This window comes from Chiloscyllium plagiosum, unplaced genomic scaffold, assembly GCF_037043375.1.
Source record: "Chiloscyllium plagiosum isolate Xiang-an unplaced genomic scaffold, Cpla_swu_hap1 HiC_scaffold_17, whole genome shotgun sequence".
Classification (NCBI taxonomy): Eukaryota; Metazoa; Chordata; class Chondrichthyes; order Orectolobiformes; family Hemiscylliidae; genus Chiloscyllium; species Chiloscyllium plagiosum.
In genome coordinates, this window is record NW_028270155.1 from 67,414,214 (window position 1) to 67,436,573 (window position 22,360).

General features: G+C 41.9%; 1 protein-coding gene across 8 annotated transcripts in view; it reads left to right on the forward strand.

The window, feature by feature from the left end:
* LOC122558548 (cyclic nucleotide-gated channel beta-1-like) overlaps positions 1-22,360 on the forward strand; it is a 204,313-nt gene that overhangs the window by 153,024 nt on the left and 28,929 nt on the right. For all 8 annotated transcript variants that reach the window (XM_087996039.1, XM_087996040.1, XM_087996043.1 and 5 more), the window contains 4 exons: positions 231-353; positions 8,106-8,247; positions 10,332-10,491; positions 16,218-16,315. In XM_087996039.1, coding sequence (XP_087852165.1) covers positions 231-353; positions 8,106-8,247; positions 10,332-10,491; positions 16,218-16,315 — 523 coding nt within the window. The remainder of the gene's footprint in view (positions 1-230; positions 354-8,105; positions 8,248-10,331; positions 10,492-16,217; positions 16,316-22,360) is intronic.

Below are 22,360 nucleotides of genomic sequence, written 5' to 3' on the forward strand. Positions count from 1 at the left end.
GCATCACAGTTCCCTCACGTAAAGGGACAGTGAGTCACAGAAATACAGTCAGAGCTCTGTCATACTGTGGGTTGATGAGGCTCAGGCAGTATCAGTACTGATTTGTCACAAGTGTGTTGATATTGAGGCACAGAGTAATTTTCGTGTAACAAATAAATCAATGGCTAGTTTTCCAATTATATTTAAAATGTCTTAGTGTTGAATATAAAATAATGCCTTATGTTTTACAGAGTTATAAGGACCACAATATATCTGTTGTACAGCCTCCATATAAATGCCTGTCTATATTACTGGGCATCTGACTATGAGGGAATTGGAGCCACAAAGTGGGTCTATGATGGTGAGGGGAACAGGTATGTATCTTTCCATGCTTCCATGTCAGAATTTGCTAAATTAAATCTATTACCTTTAATTATTCCAAAGGTTTTCTGTTCGATGTATATGTGTCTATATTTTGAGAGCGCAATTCTCTACTGGAGCACCAGTAGAAGACAATGGCAGGAAATCACTCAAGGAGATGTCTGAAATGGAAGGTTTGCACAAAAATGTTTAAAATAGTTCCCTCAAATCACATGATTCTTTTTAATATCCTCCTGCAGTTAACAGTATAGAATTAAATGCTATTTGATGTATGGCTCTCAACTTGTTGCCTTCTCTAGAAGGACGGATTCTCAATTGCTGAGTGAGTCAGCATTCCCAAAGCAGGTTAATGGATCCCACTACCTCTGGAACCCAATACAATTTTCAAAGGGAGAGTTGGGGGTAAGGGAGGATGAGGGACCTACTTGCCTCCACCTAAAGGCTCATTGAATGCCTTGAAAAACTTTTAGAAGGGCTGGGGAGGGTGAGAATACAACTTTCAAAGTTAAAATTAACAAATCCGAACACACTAGTGCATGTTAGTGCACGGTGATTGGCTTCAAAGTTGATAGAAGTTAAAAGCAGGGGGACTCTGCACAGGATCATGATGTTTATCTGTCATTGGTCCACTTTGGTGTTCAGTGAGGTTACTGGCCCTCTGAGGTGCTGTCTCTTCTTCTGTGTGGCTGTCGCGGCTATCGCGGCTGCTATCTGTCTTTGCCGCTTATGTCTTCAGGAGCTCCTGCGTCCAGGTAACATTTGGCACCATTGATTGCACTTGGAGCCCAATTAGGACATTTACCTTTTAGAACAGAATAGAATCACTACAGTGTGGAAACAGGCATTTCGGCTCAACAAGTGCAAACTGACCCTGTGAAAGATAACCCACCCAGACCCATTCCCCTACCCTATTATCCTATACTTACCCTGAGTAATGCACCTAACCTACACATTCTTGAAAACTATGGGCAATTTAACAAGGCTAATTCACCTAACCTTCACATCTTTGGATTGTGGGAGGAAACCCATGCAGACACGGGGAGAATGTGCAAACTCCACACGGACTGTCCCCCGAGGCTGGAATCGAACACAGGTCCCTGGCATTGTGAGGCAGCAGTGCAAACCATAGTGCCATCAATATCATATTTAATGATATTGTCACATGAATTATGCAGCTGAGGAGGCAAACCAGGACCTGTAAATTTTCCAGACATTAGGTTCCCACTGTTGGGTTGAAAACATGCTCTATGAGTTCTGCTATTTGGACACCTAGGGACTACATATCGATTGCATTAGCCACAGGTTTGATCCCACCATAATTTAATACAACCTGGAATTGAAAGCTAGCCTAAAGGCTATGTAACTATTGTCAATTGTAAAATCCCACCTGGTTCATTAAAGTCCTTTAGGGAAGGATATCTGTTATCCATTCCTGGTTTGGCCCGCATGTGTCTCCAGTCAGCAATGTGGCTGACTCTTAAATGGCCTCCATTGTATCAAACTACTGTGTCCTCCTGACAAAACAGACTTTCCAGAGATTGTAGCACTGTGGTATATAGTCAGGAAACAGTTACCCTGGAGGTCCTCAACATTAAATATAGACCCCATTAAATCTGCAGAGCGGCACGATGGTTCAATGGTTAGTATTGCTGCCTCACAGCACCAGGGACCCAGGTTCAATTCCGGCCTCAGGAAACTGTCTGTGTGGAGTTTGTGCATTCTCCCCATGTCTGCATGGGTTTCCTCCAGGTGCTCCGGTTTCCTCCCACAGTCCAGGTGCAGGTCAGGTGAATTGGCCGTGCTAAATTGCCCATCGTGTTAAGTGCATAAGTCAGAGGGAAATGGGTCTGGGTGGGTTACTCTTCGGAGGGTCGATGTGGACTTATTGGGCCGAAGGGCCTGTTTCCACACTGTAGGGAACCTAATCTAATCTAATCAAGTAAAACATGGGCGAGTAAGTCTCCTGCTAGTTATATCATTCCACCCCCTCCCCCCTTGGCTGATGAGTCAGTATTTCTCTATGTTGAATATTAAATAGCACAAGCATTCAGTGTGTAAGAGCATAGAGACATACAAGATAATCAGAGGGTTAGATAGGGTGGACAGGGAGAGCTTTTTTCCAAGTATGGGGACGGCAAACACAAGGGGACACAACTTTAAAGTGAGGGGAGATAGGTATAAGACAGATGTCAGAGGTAGTTTCTTTACTCAGAGAGTAGTAAGGGTATGCAATGCTTTGCCTGCAATGATAGTAGATTCGCCAAGTTTAAGTGCATTTAAGTCGTCATTGGACAGGCATATGGACGTACATGGGATAGTGCAGGTGGGATGGGCTTCAGACTAGTATGACAGGGCGGCGCAACATCGAGGGCCGAAGGCCTGTACTGCGCTGTAATGTTCTATGTTCTATGTATTTCAATGTACACAAATGTACTGGGTGGGGAACTTCAATGTCCTTTATTAAGAGTAGTTTGATAGCACCACTACTGACCACCTGACCAAGTCCTAAAGTATATAGTTACTAGATTAGGTCTATGGTAGGTGGTGCCACCAAGAGGAATAATTTACTTGACCTTATCATTACCAGGTCAGGCAGCATCCAAGGAGCAGGAGAATCAACGTTTTGGGCATGAGCCCTTCTTCAGGAAGCTTTCCTGAAGAAGGGCTCATGCCCAAAACGTCGATTCTCCTGCTCCTTGGATGCTGCCTGACCTGCTGCGCTTTTCCAGCAACACATTTTCAGCTCTGATCTCCAGCATCTGCAGTCCTCACTTTCTCCCTTATCATTACCAATTACTTACTGCAGATCCATCCATCTAAGGTAGTATTGTTAGGAGTGAACACTACACATTGTGGAGGCAATGTTCCATCCCCACATTGATGATAACCTCCATGACGTTATGTCGCACGACCACATTGCTAAATTGATCAAACTTAGAATATATCTTGAAACGCAACTAGGCATCCATGAAGTGCTACAGACCAGCAGCACAGGAATAGCATTCAACCACAATCTCTAACCTCATGGCCTAGCAAATCCACCAATACCATCAAGATGGGAGATCAACCCTTATCTGATGAAGACTCCAGGAGAGTGTATCAGGAACACCTAAAAATGAGGTGTTAACCTGATGAAGTTACAACATAGTTCTACATGCAATGGATAGGGCTAAGCAATCCTACAACCTGTGGATCAGATCCAGTCTCTGCAGTTTTGCCACATCCAATTAAACAGCTAACAGGAGGTGAAGGCTCCACAAGCATTCCTATCCTCAATATTGGGAGAGCACAATACACCAGTACAAAAGACAAAGCTGAAGCATTTACCTCTATCTTCAGACAGAAATTGTGTGGGTGATTCATCTTAACTTCTTCCGAATTCTCCAACATTACAGATGTCAGTCTTCAACCAATTCAATTCAATTGTATCAAGAATTTGGATATTGCAAAAACTATGAACCTAATAACATTCAGTCAATAATATTGAAAGCTTGTGCTCCAGATCTTGCCACATTCCTAGCTAAGTTGTGCCAATACAGCTTCAAAGCTGGCATTTACCTGACATTGTGCAAAATTGCCCAGGAATGTCCTGTGCACAAAACGGAGGACAAATCCAACCTGCAGAGGGGCCAGTTACTGCCCCATCAATCTACTTGCGATGATCAAAGTGATGAAAAGGGGTAATTGACAGTGCTATCAAGTGGTATTTGCAATGGAATAATCTGATCACTGATATTCAGTTTGGTTCAGTAAATGCCACTCAGATTCTGACCTGATTACAATCTTAGTCAAACATGGACCAATGAATTTAAATCCAGAGGTAACATACGAGGGACTGCCCTTCACATCAAGAAAGCATTTGACTGAGTATGGCCTAAGGAGCTCGAACAAAATGGGAATCAACGTGAATGAGAGGGATAATTCTCTGTTAATTGGAGTTCTACTAAGCACAAAGGAAAACTGTTGGAGATCAATCACCTCAGCCCAGGACATCACAGGGTAGTATCTTCAGCTTAACCATCTTCAGCTGCTTCACCAAGAACCATTTCTCCATCATAAGCTCAGAGTTGGAGTTGTCAACTGCACAATACTCAGCATTCACATTTCCACAGATACTGAAGAAATCTGCATCTGTATACAACAAGAGCTCGACAACATTCATGTTTGGAAATTTTCCTCATCGTAATCTTAAATGGACTACTTCATATCCTTAAATTGTGCTCTCTTGTTCTGGAATTCCTGGTCATCAGAAACATCCTTCCTGCAGTTACCCTGTCTAGTCCTGTTAGAATTTTTTAGATTTCTATAAGATCCCTCGTCAATCTTCTAAACTCAAGTGAATATAGTCCTAAGCGATCCAGTCTCTCTTCCTACATCAGGCTTGCTATCCCAGGAATCAGGAAACAATATTCTGGGGTTACCAATGACCACAAACAGAACTGAACTAGTGTCACACAAATACTGCCACTGCAAGAGCAGGTTGGAAGCTGTGAATTCTGCAGTGAGTAACTCATTTCCTGTATTTTCAATTCCTGTCCAACATGGAAAAGGCACAGGTTGGAAGTTCTGCTGGAATATCCTCCACTTGCCTGAACAAGTGCAACTCCAACAACACTCAAGAAGCTTGACATCATCTTGGATAAAGCAACCATCTTGATTCACACCCTATCCACAACTATCAACATTTAATTCCTTCACCACTGATGCATTGTGTCTATCATATACAGATGCAGTGCTGTAACTCACCAAAGTTCCTTCAACAGCACTTTCCAAACCTGTGAACTCTAGCACCTTGAAAGACATGGGCTGAAGTTGCAAGGGTACACCACCACCCATATGTTCTCCTCAAAGTCACATACCATCCTAGCTTGGAAAAATATTGCTGTTCCTTCACTGTCTCTGGATCAAAATTCTGGTACTCCCTAACAGCACTCCAAGTATCCTTACATTGCAAAAACTACAGCTGTTCAAGAAGGCAGCTCACTATCATCTTCTCCAGGGCAATTATGGATGGGTTATAAATACTGGCCCAGCCAGTGAAGGCCAAATCCCATTAATAATATTTTTAAAGGCTATGTTTTGTTCTAGCACATTCACCATGAGTCAGGAAATCATGGGTCAAGGCATTCACCAGATGCTTGAACTCAAACCTTTGGTGGACACTTCATTTGACTGCAAATTAAATTTAAATTGAAGCCAATTTAGCTGTCTAAACTGAAGGTAAAAGAAATGTAGAAAACATCCCTCCATATTTCTCCAATGAGCCATTTTTTTATCCATCAATCAGGTTCAACAAAACTGATTTTAAGAGATCTGATCTTTATCTCAGTTATCTCCTCAAAACCTTCGGCCATGTTATCTCCTAGGTAACACACAAAACAGAAATACTCTGGAAAATTACTGTCTGACCACCTCAGGCAAGAAATTGCAGTGCAGAAGCTCACTTAGACCATGTGACACATGAAAAATCAATGTCATTTCTATACAGTACAATATCTATTTGAAGTCAGCTTGCTCTTGAAAAGATATCTTAGTGTTGATGGTGGGAACTTGCCATGCAAAGTTTGGCTGCTGTATTTTTTACATTCCAAAGTGATTGTAATTCAGAAATAATCATTGGCTGTACTACACTTTGGAATGTTATGAGGATTTGCAAGACTCTTAATAAATGCAACTTTGTTTTTTATCATTATTTTAATGACCATACTGTAACCTATGTTCTTAATACTGTCTGCATGGTACAGCTTTTCCTTTGGACATTGTTCCATGAAATTATGTTTTGAAAAGGAGAAGGAGAACGGGAGTTGAGCACATCAAACATTGCTACTTACAAGTGATCTTTTCCAGTAAGCATGATTCTTAAACACCAACACTCTCATGTGAAACAAGTCATTGCAACACCAGTGCCATTTTCTCACTTAGCACTTCACTAATACCTGATCCTGATCCTGGCCATTAGTCTTGGGCAGTACAGTTCCTGAGATAGCCATTTTAAATATGCTACAAGGGTTCCTCAGCTGCCCAAAAAATGGTTTTGGTACCATTTTCTTGCAGTGACGAGGAGTTGTTTTGATCTTAAAAAATTTGAAACTGTGTAGTAACTGTTGTGGGGGCTGAACTGTTGAGGAGCCTTGGGCCTGACAGTTATTTCTTGACAGTGGTCTTCTAGATTTCGACTTGGGTAGGAGAAAGGAGCAAAGAATGCTGCAATTGGAAGGAGTATAGAGAGTTCATGTCTAAAAAAATGTCCTTCCTCCCAGTGTAAATCATAAACCCAGAGAACTGCAAGTATGTTATTCAGATGATGAATAGGTTTGATAGTATATTCTTGGGGGAACATGAGATTAAATAATAGGCATGAATGAATGTTAAAATAAAACTTCCAAATGGATGTCTGAGGCTCTTCCCAGACGGTGGTGAGCCTCTGAAATGTAATGTCACTTGGAGCAATGGTGCTGATTCTCTTTTCAAGAGCAAACTGATCTAGTTCTTGACTCAGGCAGATATTGTACTATAGAGGAAATACATCAATTCATCATATGTCACATGGCCTATGTGAACTTCTGCACTGTAATTTATTGCCTGAGGTGGTCAGACAGTAATTTTCTAGAGTATTTCGGTTCTCTGCATCACCTAGGAGATGACATGCCTGTAGGGTGGTGAGGAGTGGGGCAGGAAAGTACAGTTCTGATGGTCCAGGTAACATCAATCGGGAAAGGGCTACTGGACTATTTTTGTTTTCTGCACTTTATTTTTCCTACATCCAAAGCACAAATGGAGATGGGCCATAAATGTTGTCTTATCAGTGTCATCTGTAGTCACAGAACTGATAGAAAAAATAAATAACCATCATTTGGAGCCATCGTGGAAATTGCAAACATAGTTAACTTGAAAATATTTACTTAACTGGTCCTCAGTAGCATTGAGTAAATGCAGCACAAGGTATGCCTTTAAGCTGTACCATATTTAACTTATGGTCTGGAGTCAGCTTAGCCTAGGTAGAAGGTGGGCAACTACACTGGGGTAGGGAGAAGACAAAAATAATCAGGTACGGTTCTTACCCCTGATAACTATTTGTTAAACTGATCTGGAAAATGTGAGTGTATGGATGTCAGTTAACGATAAGGTGTTAGCTGTGCTACCTTAAATGGTCAGACAGTCTGTTGCTCCCTAGAGTCAATACTGAAGAATGATCACTTGGGTGAAGTATCAGAAGACTCATGGTACCATTGGACAACATCCCAGTCAATGTTAGTACCTTCAGTAGGTGAGAGGAGAAACTATGGATATTAGGTGTTTTGTTATGATTAGAGACAGGATTAGAGCATTCAGTCCCTCAACTGCCTTCCCTTTTCATGGCTGATCTGTATCTTACTTCTGTTTACTCACCTTGATTTTATATTCCTGAAAATATTCCTTAAAAATCCAACAATTTCACTTCTGAAATTTTCTTTTGATCCAGCATCAACAACAATTCAGGAGACACAGTTCTGGATAGCGACCAACCTTTGTGTGAAGAAATGTTTCCTGACATCATCTCTGAATAGTCTAACTTGAATTTTAAGGTTATGGCCCCACTGTAGACTTAGCCAACAGAGGAAATTGTTTCTGTTTATCTATCCCATCAAATTCTTTAATCATTATAAACATCTCAAATTGATTATTGTTTATTTTTGTAATCTCAGAGGAAATGATTTGTTATAAAACCTGGAGTATCATGCACTGTTCTTTTCCTTCTCCTGTAGTTACATGAGGTGCTACTACTGGGCAGTGAAGACTCTGATTACAATTGGAGGGCTACCGGACCCGCAGACAGTATTTGAAATCCTCTTTCAACTTGTCAATTATTTCACAGGAGTCTTTATCTTCTCCATTATGATTGGTCAGGTATGAAAGAAGCAATTCTGGTCTCCTTCCTATCGGAAAGATGTTGTGAAACTTGAAAGGGTTCAGAAAAGATTTACAAGGATGTTGCCAGGGTTGGAGGATCTGAGCTACAGGGAGAGACTGAACAGGCTGAGACTATTTTCCCTGGAGCATCAGAGACTGAGGGGTGACCTTAAGAGGTTTATAAAATTATGAGGAGCATGGATAGGATAAATAGAAAAAGTCTTTTCCCTGGGGTCGGGGAGTCCAGAACTAGAGGGCATAGGTTTAGGGTGAGAGGGGAAAGATATAAAAGAGACCTAAGGGGCAACTTTTTCACGCAGAGGGTGGTACGTGAATGGAATGAGCTGCCAGAGGATGTGGTGGAGGCTAGTACAATTGCAAAATTTAAGAGGCATTTGGATGGGTATATGAATAGGAAGGGTTTGGAGGGATATGGGCCGGGTGCTGGCAGGTGGGACTAGATTGGGATATCTGGTCGGCATGGATGGGTTGGACCGAAGGGTCTGTTTCCATGCTGTACATCTCTATGACTCTAAATGAGCACTGAAACTGTTGAAAATGCAAAAAGAAACATGGAAAGCAGGTTCATAAGCTTCTATAAAGAAGAATGGTTGGCTACTGTTATGAGCTTATTGCTTCTCTGCTTAATAAATGCTTAATAATGCTTAATAAATAATATATCTTTATTTAACAATTGATAAACTACAACTATGATATTCTACCATAGTTCTGGATATTGCTCATCGTCAACAATAATACAAGGTTTTCTATCTTGATAAGCACTTCCTCAGCCAGTTGATCTTGCCAGGTATCTGTGTGTTAAATCTGCTGGCTGTCAGACAGAGCTAGATGGTGTAACTGATTCAATACGGAGTAGGGATAAGTATATACAAAGAAGTGAACAATTTGCACACCTTACCCCAAAACTAACAGCTAGAGGAGAGGCCTTGTAAGATAAAGTCATTCATTTGGCCACTGACATTTGATGTTGATAATGATGTTTCAATATCATACCCTAACATTATGGTAAAAATCAGTGACTTGAATTAGTTACACCAGTAAATGAGACAAACAGAGAAATAAATAAGACCACTCATTCAGTTTACATACCCAACCCCATATTCCTTCACAAATAGTCTCAGGTATCAACGCAAAGGATGCAAACTAACAGACTAGATCTTTCTGTCTGTGAGAGAAATATATGATATTGAATATAAACATCTGGACCTGAGGTACAAGACAAACTATATATAAGCCTTCAGTTATTTCATTAACTCGGATTAAAGAATCACATCAGATCGCAATTATTATGACCTTACATTCAGAGGCTCAAAAATTTCCTCCTTCCAACCCCTCCCCACCCTGCATCACAATGTGGCCTGAGCACATCACTCCATTGAGTCAGTTGGTAGATGCACTTCCATTGTGATTCTAAATCATACAGAGTAGGGTTCGATCCCTGGTCTGTGGTGAGCTACCAGATCTGAACAAGGATTGCACTGGTTAGTATTGGGAGGGCAAAAGTTTGTAACAAACACTAAATGTCTGGGCCCATGCACTGTTGGCCTTACCCCTCATTTTATCTACTATCAACTTTGGTTTCAAGAAGTTCCAACTTCATCTATTTTGTTTAATACCTAAAGAAATTTTAAAAGAATGAACTTTATTTATGAACCTAGAAGCAATTTTTAAAAAAACTTAACAAGATAATTCCATAGACGTCATAAGCCATAGCAGAGAAAGTCACACAGTGATGTGATAAGCACTGTCCAACAATGAGAACCTTGTACAGTGTTCATCTCTGGGATCATTCAAATTGTCTCCATGTTCAGGGGAGCAGAAGGGAAAATTGATCATCTCACCATAACTGTTTGTTCCTACAAATGGGATAAATCAAGACAAAGACTTTCTGAAATTTATTCACCTGTCTCTAACAGCCATGAACCACTCTTGATGAATTCTTCCTGTTTGAACTTTGCACCACTGATGTAAATCCATAATTAGGTATTTGAGTTGTATTGTGATGGTTTGGAGTGCTTTGACTTTTTTGATTGGAATCCATTGAACTTATTTTTCCACAGATGAGAGATGTGGTGGGCGCAGCCACTGCTGGACAGACCTATTTTCGAAACTGCATGGATAACACTGTGAGATATATGAACTCTTACAGAATTCCTCGATTCGTTCAGAACAGAGTGCGCAAGTGGTATGAATTCACTTGGGAATCACAAGGAATGCTGGGTATGTCTGCCACTTTTTGCTTGAAGTGGAAATTCAACCTCAGCCTCAGCTAAATTGATTAACCATTGATGTGGTACCATTTGGGGCCAGGGTTTAGTTTTTCTGTGCTGTATAACCATCAAGGTCCAGGCCTGGGATGTATGGAGTGTAATTTATCAAGAAAATTATGCTTTGGAATAGCAAATTACACCAGGAATGCACAGCTGCATGGAGCTAAAATGTCATCGCACATCATGGAGCAAGACATTGTGCAGGAATCCTGGAAGTCACCTTCATAACCCAAGCAGAGTAGCAGCAGAAAATCGAAAGAGCTGAAGATGCCGGAAATCAGAAACAAGAACAAAAAGAACTTGCTGGAAAACTCAACCAGTCTGGCAGCATTTGTGAGAGAAATCCGAGTTAACGTTTCAGGCCCAGTGACCTTTCTTCAGAAATTGTTGACATGTTTAGCGGAAGCTAGCGACAGCAGATGAGTGACATTTCCAGGAATTTCTTTAGTATCTTGCAGAGGCAGAACTTATGTTCAACCTTTAGAAGGCAGTCGTGGGTTCGAGGTGAAACCAAGGTTGTGATTTTCCTAAAACAAAAACAGAAAATGCTGGAGAAACTCCACAGATCTGGCAGCATAGTGTTGTACAGCACAGAAACAGATCTTTCAGTCTAACTCATCCATGCTGACCAGATATCCTAAACTAATAGTCCCATTTACTAGCATTTGGCTCATATTCCTCTAAACCCTCCCTATTCATGCACCCATCCAGATGCCTTTTCAATATTGTCATTATTCCAGCCTCCACCACTTCCTCTGGCAGTTTATTCCATTCACGCACCACCATCCGCATGAAAAACGTTCCCCTTAGGTTCCTTTTAGATCTTCCCCCTCTCACTTCAAACCTATGCCCTCTAGTTTCGGACTCCTCTACCCTGGGGAAAAGATCTCGGCTATTCACCTTATCCGCATCCCTTATGGTTTTATAAACTCTTTAAGGTCATTCCCTCAGCCTCGGGCGCTGCAGGAAAAATAGCCCCAGCCTACTCAGCCTCTCCCTTATTGCCAAAACACTCCATCCCCGACAACATCCTTGTAAATCTTTTCTGTACCTTTCAAATTTAACAACATCTGTCCTTTAGCAGGGAGACCAGAATTCAATGCAGTATTGCAAAAGTAGGCTCACCAATGTGCTGCACAGCCACAACATATATCCCAACTCCTATACTCAATGCACTGACCAATAAAGGCAAGTGTAACAAAGAGCTCCTTCACTACCCTGTAAATCTGTGACTCCACCTTCAAAGAACTAAGAACCTGCACCCCAAGTTCTCTGTTCGGCAACGCTCCCCAGGTACCTACCATTAAGTATATGTCCTACCTTTAATTGCCTTATACAATGCAACACCTCACATTTATCTAAATTAAACTCCATCCTCAATCTTTGGCAATAACCTTGTTCACTTGCCACTACACCACCAATTTTAGTGTCATCTGCAAACTTACTAAGAATCCCTCTTCAATTAACATCCAAATAATTTAAATAAATGTCAAAAAGTAGTGCACCCAGCACCGATCCTTGTGCCACACCACTGGTCACAGGTTTCCAATCTGAAAAACAACAATCCACAAGCACCCTCTGCCTCCTACCTTCAAGCCAATTTTGTATCCGAATGGCTAGCTCAAATGTGACCTAACTTGCTTACCAGACTAACATATGGAACCTTGTCAAACGCCTTGCTGAAGTCCATGTAAACAACGTTCACTGCTCTGCCTTCATCAATCTTGTCACTTCTTCAAAAACTCACTTAAGGTAGTGAGACACAATTTCCCATGCACAAAGCAATGTTGGCCATCTCTAATCAAATCCCTTTTCAAATACACGTAAATCCTGTCCCTCAGAATCCCTTCCAACAACTTACCCACCACTGACCTCAGGCTGATCGGTCTACAGTTCCCTGGCTTTTCCTTACCACCTTTCTTAAATAATGGCACCACATTAACCTATCCTTCAGTCTTCTGGCATCTCACCCGTGTCAATTATACAACTATCTCAGCAAGGGTCCCAGCAATCTCTTCCCTAGACTCCCATGAACTTCTGGGATACACATGATCAGGACTCGGAATGACCTACCTTTCTGCATTTAAAGACATTCAACACCTCCTCCTCTGTAACATGGACACTTCTCAACGTATCACTAATTATTGCTCCAAGTTCTCTGTGTTCCATATCCATCTCCAATGTAAATACTGAAGTGAAATACTCATTTAATATCTCACACATCACCTATGGTTTCACATATTGATAGCCATGCTAATCTTTAAGAGGCCCTATTTTCTCCCCAGTTACTCTTTTTGTGGAGAAAGAGAGACAGAGTTCACATTTTGAGTCTGACATGATTCTTTGTCAAAATATATAAGACTTAATGTTAACTCTTTTTCCATCTCCACAAACAGTGTCCGAGCGGCTGAGCTTTTCCAACACTCTGTTTTTATTTCAGGTCTTCAGCATCTGCTGTATTTTGAGCTTATTTTTTATGAATTCCCAAAGCTGGGAGTCCTGGGCCACAGTTAGGATATGCACAAGGTATGGTAGCTGCTGACTCTCAGTCTGGCTGTCCCCAGAGTTAGAACTTGATGGGGAGAGGAAAGCTGCTGCTGGTTTCAAGGGTCTGCAAGCAGGATGCTGCATCACACTGGGGCTTTTAATATTGGTGGGTGGATCCAGCTGAGATTAATGAAGTTGCGGTTACATTGGTACAGTCTCTGTTCGGTACCAGTTTTGGATGAGCCTTTCATGGGGCGGCACGGTGGCTCAGTAGTTAGCACTGCTGCCTCACAGCACCAGAGACCCAGGTTCGATTTCAATCTTGGTGATTGTCTGGGTGGAGTTTGCACATTCTCTCTGTGTCTGCAATTGTTTCCTCCGGGTGCTCTGGTTTCCTCCCACAATCTAAAGATGTGCAGGCTAGATGCATTGGCCATGCTAAATTGTCCACAGTGTTCAGGGATGTGTAAGTTGGGTGCATTAGTTAGGGGTAAAATGTAGGGGAATGGGTCTGGGTGGGTCACTCTTCAGAGGGTCGGTGTGGACTCGTTAGGCTGAAGGGCCTGTTTCCATACTGTAGGAATTCCACATCCCTAAGTCATAAGATTGTGGAATCAAACCCTATTTTAGAGATTTGAGCACATAAATCAGGCTGATAGTTAAGTGTAATATGGAAATAGTTCTCCAGTCAGTTCTGCTATAATATGTCTTTCATTAACGCAAATTGGCTGTAACACGATTGGTGAATTGGGAACGCTGTTTCTAAAACGCAAACTTGTAAAACATGTGTTAGCTATAGCACAATTAGATCGCCAACAGCTTAAGTATTATTTGTATTGTGCAATTTTAGTATAGCATGGGGTCACACAGGAGTGGAAGTATCGCATTGTAGAAGAAATGACTGGACACTTTTGGAGGCGTTAGCTTTCAAGTGAGATGTTTAACCTAGATCCTGCCATCTCAGATAAGCACAAAATCCAGTGACACAATTTGAAGGGGAAATGGGCCATGATAGATTTTTTTTTCTAATCAACTCGTTCAGAGATATTATGACATACCTCTGAAGTAGATGGTACTTGAACCTGAACCTCCTAGCCTCCCTCAGGAGAGGGACACTACCACTGCACCACAAGAGCTGTGGTATCCTAACTAAAATTTATCCCTCAATCAAAATCATTTTAAACAAATAGATGATTTGATCATATTTTTGGGAGATGGCTATGCATGAACTATATTCCCTGCAACAGGCCCCACACTAGAAAAAAGTTATTTGTTCAGTATAAAATGCTTTGGGTTGTCCTGACATTTTGAAAGACACTTTTGAAGTTCTGAAGAAGGTTGAATTCTGAAATGGAAAGCATCTGTGACTCACTTTCTTCACTTTTGCTAATACCCCAAGAATTAAGAGTAGATGGTCTAGAAGTTGCCCAAGGGGCCCATAAAATTCAGGACATTAGCAATCCCTACAGAACCTGTCACTTTAGTACCAATTACAGCTAGGCTGCAGTTAAAGTTTCAGCATGTGGATTAACACCAATTTCTCCAGGTTGGAACAACATCAGATGGGGTAGCAGACACATCTGACAGGTGGTTGTCTGACAGACCAGCATCTCGATGTGTATCTTCACCAGCATTCTCCCGTTTAGTTACCCCACTGAGCGCCTCATAAGAGAGAACACAGCTGTATCCTTGCCCTCAAATGAGCTGGCACACACAAATTATTCTTCCCTCCTGGCCATACTATAGCCTTCTAAAACTCTGGTCATGCTGATTCCAAATCCATTTTTGCCTCTAAGATACAGACACCTGAACTGGTTGATACAAGTGTTAGGGCCTCTTCACAAGTTCTGTGGTATAGCTGTGCCTCCTCGTACAGATTGTGTTATGACTGAACAGGTCATAGTTCTTTGGATGTTGAAAGCAAGAAATCAAAGATTGGAATAGGAAAGGAAGGTGGGAGGAAATCATGGTCACATTATCTGCTCAACATTCCGGATAGCAGGATGATGGTGAGAAGGTACATGTGTCACGGACATGTCATCCTCAATGTTCTTAGAAATATTAGGTGGTTCCCTGCAACATAACTGTCCTTATGTTGCAGGGAACCATCTCATTTATAAAGTTCGGAAGATGTAGATGTCCTTGTCCTCACCAGTTCTACTCATCTCCCTTCTGTTATGTTCAACTTGTTCCATGAGAGAGAGTAGAATATCAGTGATTACCCAAATACAATGTAATACAATGTGCCTGGAGATGTGTGCAAGGAGCTAAGTGTGAAGCTGGCAGCATTGGAATATGTCAAGGTGAAGTGCCAAATTGTGCTGCCAGGTGAGTGATGTAATGTGATTCATTGAGTAGCAGGAGAGGCTGGTGATCAGCAGGTTGGAGGGGTCATGTGAAGATGCTCACCAGACCACTCTTGAAGTTATTTCACATCAGGTGGAACCTTTGCTTGGTCTTCAGCGACCAATTCTGGGAATGGCTTCTGTGCCCACCGACCCACTCCTTCTTAATGTTTACTCCCCTGCCCCAACCCTTATGTCTGTGCAATGTCTCCTCCAGTCCCCCTCAATGACCAAACTCTACAGCACTTCATCTGTGAACCAAAGAGCCCTCTCTTTGCCTTGGTGTCTGATTTTCATTCTTCAGAATTGCAGTAATAACATTCAATAGCAGGCTTTGTTATTCAGTAAAACCTCCCTTAAGGAGGAACATATTGCATTTAAGAAAAACAGACTGGCTGCCCCAAATGCTATCAGCACAGGCTCCTGTTGTCACTGTTGAGCACTCAAAAAAACCAACAATGTGAACCTTGCTTGGAACAACACTACAATTTGGTAAATTAAGAGACAGCACCGCATTTGTGTGCCATCTACCTCCAAAATAACAAGCAAAGTGTGTTAGCTGCAAATCACGACCTTGCATCCAAAAATGATATCAACTTATGCTTTTAGGAAATAGATGGTTTCATGGGACAGGAATTTGGTATTATATGGTGCTGTTCCTACTACCTGTCTCAGAAATGTCTGGAAATAACCCACCAAAAGTTGGGCCACCCTTCCTTAACTTGGGCTGTGAAATTGGAAATATTGGAAGTTCGGCCTTAATTATTTTTGCCGCCTGGATAATAAAGGAGTTTTCTAGCCGGCAGAATTCTAATTTCAGCTCTCTTTCTTGTTTTATTTCCAGATGAGACAGAGCTGTTGGTGCAACTTCCTGACAAGATGAGACTGGACATTGCCATTGATGTTAACTATAGCATCGTCAGTAAAGTGGCACTGTTTCAGGTATGGAGATTAATATTAGGAGAAAAGCATTCAGACAGTCAGTAATCATGAAATGGAAAATGCTTAAATGAGTCGTCAAGACCTCCAGGTTAATGTTGAAATCTAAGCAAATACCTCAGTGCTCCACTCCTCCACTGTGGAAAGAAAGGAGTGATGTTTGTGGAATGGACAGGGCTTTGCAGTTCAAAAGTACTGAAACAACTTGACTGTTTTGTACGTAAGATTGCCTTAGCAGCAAATATTCCCTATTCTTTACTCCAGATTTGACAAGCTGGTTAATTTTGTACAACAGTGATAATGCATAGAATGAAAGATAGTTTGAACACCCAAGAACACTTGGGCTGTTAGCAGTTGGGAGAGAGGTGAAGCTTGTGATTCTAGAATGGGAATGCAATGTGGCTCCAACATGCCCACAGATGTCAATTAAGTGGCTGTTCAGAATAAACATAAAAAATTTATGTGTGAAACCAATGGGATGCAACACCTCAAGGTGTCAAGGAGACTTTAAACATACCGAACAGTGATCTCCTGTGACTACACTGATGATCAGCTTGCTCAATCAGCAAGTCACTCCCTGCAGATTATGTCCCAGATTGTGAAACATTTTATGTCTTTCCCTTTGAAGACAGGGGTTAAAAATCTAGTATCAACTCCACTGCAGTCTGCTGGTGGGACTGGATATCCTTGGGTGTACTAGCCTGTATTCAAGCATTAGTGTGCTGTGAAGTCACAGTAAGAAACTGTCCCCGAGTGTTGCAGGAAGACCCTCTCTCAAACCAGGGTTTCAAACCAGTTTAAAAAGGAATCCAAATAAAGGAACTTCCATCAAATTACAAAAATTAGAAAATTTAAAATTGCTTGTTCAACTGCCAACATCACTGCGACCAGTAATGTTCACTGCAAATGCTATAAGTTCAATTATCTTGAATAATTCAGAGACTGATTGATATCACCTTTATTTTACCTTTTATCTTCTTAGAGTCGCCTCTTATTTCCAATCTCTGTGTATGTATGTTCCATTAAGAGGGGGGAAATAAAGTATGAGAGCAAATTATAAGGAACATAAAACTGGTTGTAAAAGCTTCTTTAAATTTGTAAAGAGGAAAAGATTAGTAAAGGCAAATGAAGGAGGAATTGAAGGAAATCTGTATCGATAAGCAAATAGTACTAGGGCAATTAATGGGGTTAAAGGCTGACAAATCACCAGGGACTGATAATTCACATCTCAGAGTTCTAAAGGAAGTAACTGTGGAAATATTAGATGCATTGGTAGTCAACTTTCAAAATTTTGTAGCCCCTGAAGCAGGTCCTACAGGTTGGAGGGTTGCAAATGTAACCCCATGCCCACAATTTAAAAAGAGAGGAGAGAAAAAAAAACAGAATTACAGGCCAGTTAGTTTAATATCAGTAGTGGGGAAAAGCTAAAGTCTATTATAAAAGATGTGATAACAGACATTTGGAAAGCTTTAATGGGACTGGACAAAACCAGCATGAGTCTATGGAAAGCAAACTATGTTCAACAAATTTGAGTTAAGGAAAGAGTTCTTCACTCAGAGGTAGTGAACCTGTGGAATTCTCTACCATAGAAGCTTGTGGAAGCCAAGTCACTGAACATATTGAAGAAAGAGATTGGTTCAGTTTTGAGGATACAACTGGTTGAATATATATGGGCAAACTAGTGGATATGATACATTTGTATTTTCAGAGGCTTTTAACAATGTCTCATCTAAGAGGTGAGAGGACAAAAATTTGGGGTAATATGGATTGAAAACTGTTTGACAGACAGGAAACAGAGAGTGGGAATAAATAGATCTTTAACTGTCTGGCAGAAGTAACTACTGAGGAATTGTAAGGATTAGTACTTGGCCTCAAGTATTTACAACATACATAAGTGACCTCGAGGAAGGAACCAATTGCAGCATTTCCAAGTTTCTTGATAACACAAAAGTGCCTGGGACTGTGTGATGTAAAAAGGATTCAAGGAGGCATCAAGGTGATTTATATAAGTTGAGTGAATTGGCAAATGCATGCCAGATGCAGTACAGTGTGGCTAAATGTGAAGTTAAACACTTCAGTGTGAAAACAGAAATGTGGAATATTATTTAAGTGGTGACATATTGGGAAATATATTCTGGGTGTCTTTGTACGTTCATCAATGAAAGTGGGTGCAGCAAGCAGTTATGAAGGTAAATGGTATATTGGCCTTCATTACAAGAGGATTTGAATTCAGAAGTAGGGATATTGTACTCCAGTTATATAGGACCTTCGTCAGAGCAAATATAGAGTATTGTATACTTTTATGGTCCCCATACGTAAGGACAGATATACTTGTCATAGGGGGATAGGGGGAGTGCATTGGAGGTTCACTTGGCTAATGCTGGGGATTACAGGACTATCTTGTGAGTGGAGACATGTTTGACTTGGCCTGTACTCACTAAAGTTTAGAGCTGAAAATGTGTTGCTGGAACAGCGCAGCAGGTCAGGCAGCATCCAGGGAACAGGAGAATCAACGTTTCGGGCATAAGCCCTTCTTCAGGCTTATGCCCGAAATGTCGATTCTCCTGTTCCCTGAATGCTGCCTGACCTGCTGCGCTTTTCCAGCAACACATTTTCAGCTCTGATCTCCAGCATCTGCAGACCTCACTTTCTCCTCACTAAAGTTTAGAAGAGTGAGAGAGGATCTGATTGAAAGGTATTAAGTTATAACAGAGCTGGACAGACTATATGAAGTGAGGATGTTTTCCCTGGTTGGAGAGTCTAGAGCTAGGGGTCACAGTCTCAGGATACAGGGTAGGCTGTTTAGAACTGAGTTACGGAAAGAGCTCATCACTCAAGAGTTAGTGAACCTGTGGATTTCTCTACTCTAGAAGCTTGTGGAGGCCAAGTCACTGAATATATTCAAGAAAGAGATTGGTACATTTTTAGATGTTAAAGGTATCAAGGGATGTGGGGAGAAAGTAGAAAGGTGACATTGAGATCATATGATCAGCCTTGATCATAAGGAATGATCAGCCTTGATCATATGGAACGATAGAACAGCCAAATGGCCTACTCCTGCTCCTGGGTTCTGTGTTTCTATGTTAATGACTCTCTTTACATTTAATAATTAACAAACTCACTCTTTGTTAATTCAAGAAAGCCTGATACAATTGACTCCTTTTAAAGTTAATTTGTATCTAGCAGCAGGTTATCCACAAGGGAAAATATCCTTTCTAACCTTATTGCAATTATCTGATGGGGTTAGTGAATAAAGAAGGAGAGTTGATGCATCCCTTAACACTCAGGGACTTGACATTTTGGGACATCCACCTAGAACTGTAATGGTGTGGTGTAACCTCCTCTCGGGCCTGGTTGTAACAGTAACTACTTGCTGAGAACAGAACCTTACCCGTTGGTTTCAGCAGTGAATTTATTGTAGACATCAATGAGCTCTTTTCAGATTGGTTTTAACTTGTTTTCAAATTTTACTTGAGTAGCACAGGTTTCACAGGACTTGTAAAACTGTCCTGTGAAACAGAGGTGAACTTTTTTTGTCAAGAGGTACGAGGAAGGTGCGGAGGACTGCTGGGAAGGTCAGTAAAACTGTTTAAAATACTTACCTCAGGCTTCAGGGCCTCCATTTGTCGAGAGGTGCAAGGGAAGAGCAGAGGACTGCTGGGAAGGTGAGTACAAAACAAAATTTTTTAAACAGAGCAGTGAGGATAGAGGCCAGAGAGAAATGAGGGCTGCCGGGAAGTTTTTAAGTGGGTGAGATCTCCAGCTCCTCTAAAACCGAGTTAGGGAACTGGAACTGGAGCTGGATGAACTACGGATCATCCAGGAGGCTGAGGGAGAAATTGAGATGATGCATAGGGAGGTGGTCACTCCTCAGACACAGGATAAGGACAGCTGGGTTAGTCAGGAGGAGGAAAGGGAACCAACAGACAGGGCAGGGATCCCCTGTGGCTGTTCCCCTCAGCAATAAGGACACCGTTTTGGGTACTGTTGGTGGGGACAGCCTACAAGGGGGAAGCTATGGTTGTCAAGTCTCTGGCACTGACCCTGGCACTGTGGCTCAGAAGGGAAGGGGGGAGAACAGAAAAGCGCTAGTGATAGGGGACTCAATAGTTAGACAGATTGACAGGAGATTTTGTGGTCAGGAACGGGACTCTCGGAAGGTATGTTGCCTCCCAGGTGCCAGGGTCCAGGATGTTGCCGATCGGGTTTACAGGATTCTGAAGGGGGAAGAGTGAACAGCCAGAAATCATAGTACATATTGGCACCAACGATATTGCCAGGGAAGGGATTGAGGATTTGAAAAGCAACTACAGAGAGCTAGGTTGGAAGCTGAAGAGCAGGACGAATAGAGTAGTGATCTCGGGTTTGCTACCGGTGCCACGAGATAGTGAGATGAGGAACAGTCAGCGAATGCAGCTTAACACGTGGCTGCGAGGCTGGTGCAAGAGGGAGGGCTTCAGATACCTAGACCATTGGGATGCCTTCTGGGGAAGGTGGGACCTGTACATAAAGGATGGGTTGCACCTGAACTGGAGGGGCACAAATGTTCTGGATGGGAGATTTGCTTGTATGGTTCGGGAGGGTTTAAACTACTCTGGCAAGGGAGTGGGAATCAGAGCTACCTATCTGAGAGGGGGCAGTTGTAGATGGGGCAGTGACAGGATGTAGTGAATCTATCGGGAAGGTTTCTCACATGATGAAACAAGGGATCGGTTAAAGTGTGTCTGCTTTAATGCAGTGAGTGTCAGAAATAAGTGTGACGAACTTAGAGCATAGATCAGTACTTAGGGCTATGATGTTGTGGCCATAACAGAGATGTGGGTTTCACAGGGGCATGAATGGTTGCTTGATGTTCCAGGGTTTAGAATGTTTAAAAAGAACAGGGAGGGTGGAAAAAGAGAAGAGGATGCAGCATTGCTAATCAGAGAGTGCATCACAGCTACAAAGGTTGTTGAGGAAGGTTTGTCTACTGAGTCAGTATGGGTGGAAGTTAGGAACAACAAGGGAGCAGCCACCTCATTGGGGTTTTCTACAGACCTCCTAATTATAGTACAGAGATTGAATAACTCATAGGCTGGCAGATTTTGGAAAAATGCAGATGTAGCGGGGTTATTGTTGTGGGAGATTTCAACTTTCCCAATATCGACTGGAACCTCCTTAGTACAGATGGTTTGGATCGAGCCGTTTTTGTCAAGTGTGTTCAGGAGAGTTTCCTCACTCAGTATGTGGTCAGGCTGACGAGGGGAGAGGCCATTTTGGATTTGGTTCTCGGCAATGAGCCAGGACAGGTGTCATATCCCACAGTGGGAGAACACTTTGGTGACAGTGACCACAATTGCCTCACATTTGCCATAGCCTTGGAGAGGGAAATGAGCAGTTACCAAGGGATGATATTTAATTGGGGAAAAGGAAATTATGACACTATCAGACAGGAATTGGGAAGTACAGACTAGGAGCAATTGTTCCACAGAAGGGACAAAGCAGACATGTGGAGACTGTTTAAGGAGCAGTTGTTGTGAGTGATACACAAATTTGTTCCTCTGAGACAGGTAAGAAGGGGTAAGGTTAAGGAACCTTGGATGATGAGAACAGAGGAGCTTCTCGTCAAAGAAAGAAGGCAGTTTATGTAAGGTGGAGAAAGCAAGGATCGAGTACAGCTTCAGAGGATTACAGACTTGCTCGAAAAGAGCTCAGAAATGGACTGAGGAGAGCCAGGAAGGGGCATGAAAAAGGCTTGGCAGGAAGGATTAAGGAGAACCCAAAGGCATTTTACTCACACATAAGGAATAAAAGAATGATCATGGAGAAGGTAGGGCTGATCAGCGATAGCATAGGGAATTTGTGCATAGAGTCTGAGCAGATAGGGGAAGCCCTAAATGAGTTTTTTGCTTCTGTTTTCAGTAAGGAAAGGGACCTTGTTGTGAATGAGAACAGGTTTGAATAGATCAAGATTGATGAAGTTGGTGTGCTGGAAAGTTTGGCAAACATTAAGATTGATAAGTCCCCAGGGCCAGACCAGATTTATCCTAGGCTGCTCCGTGAAGTGAG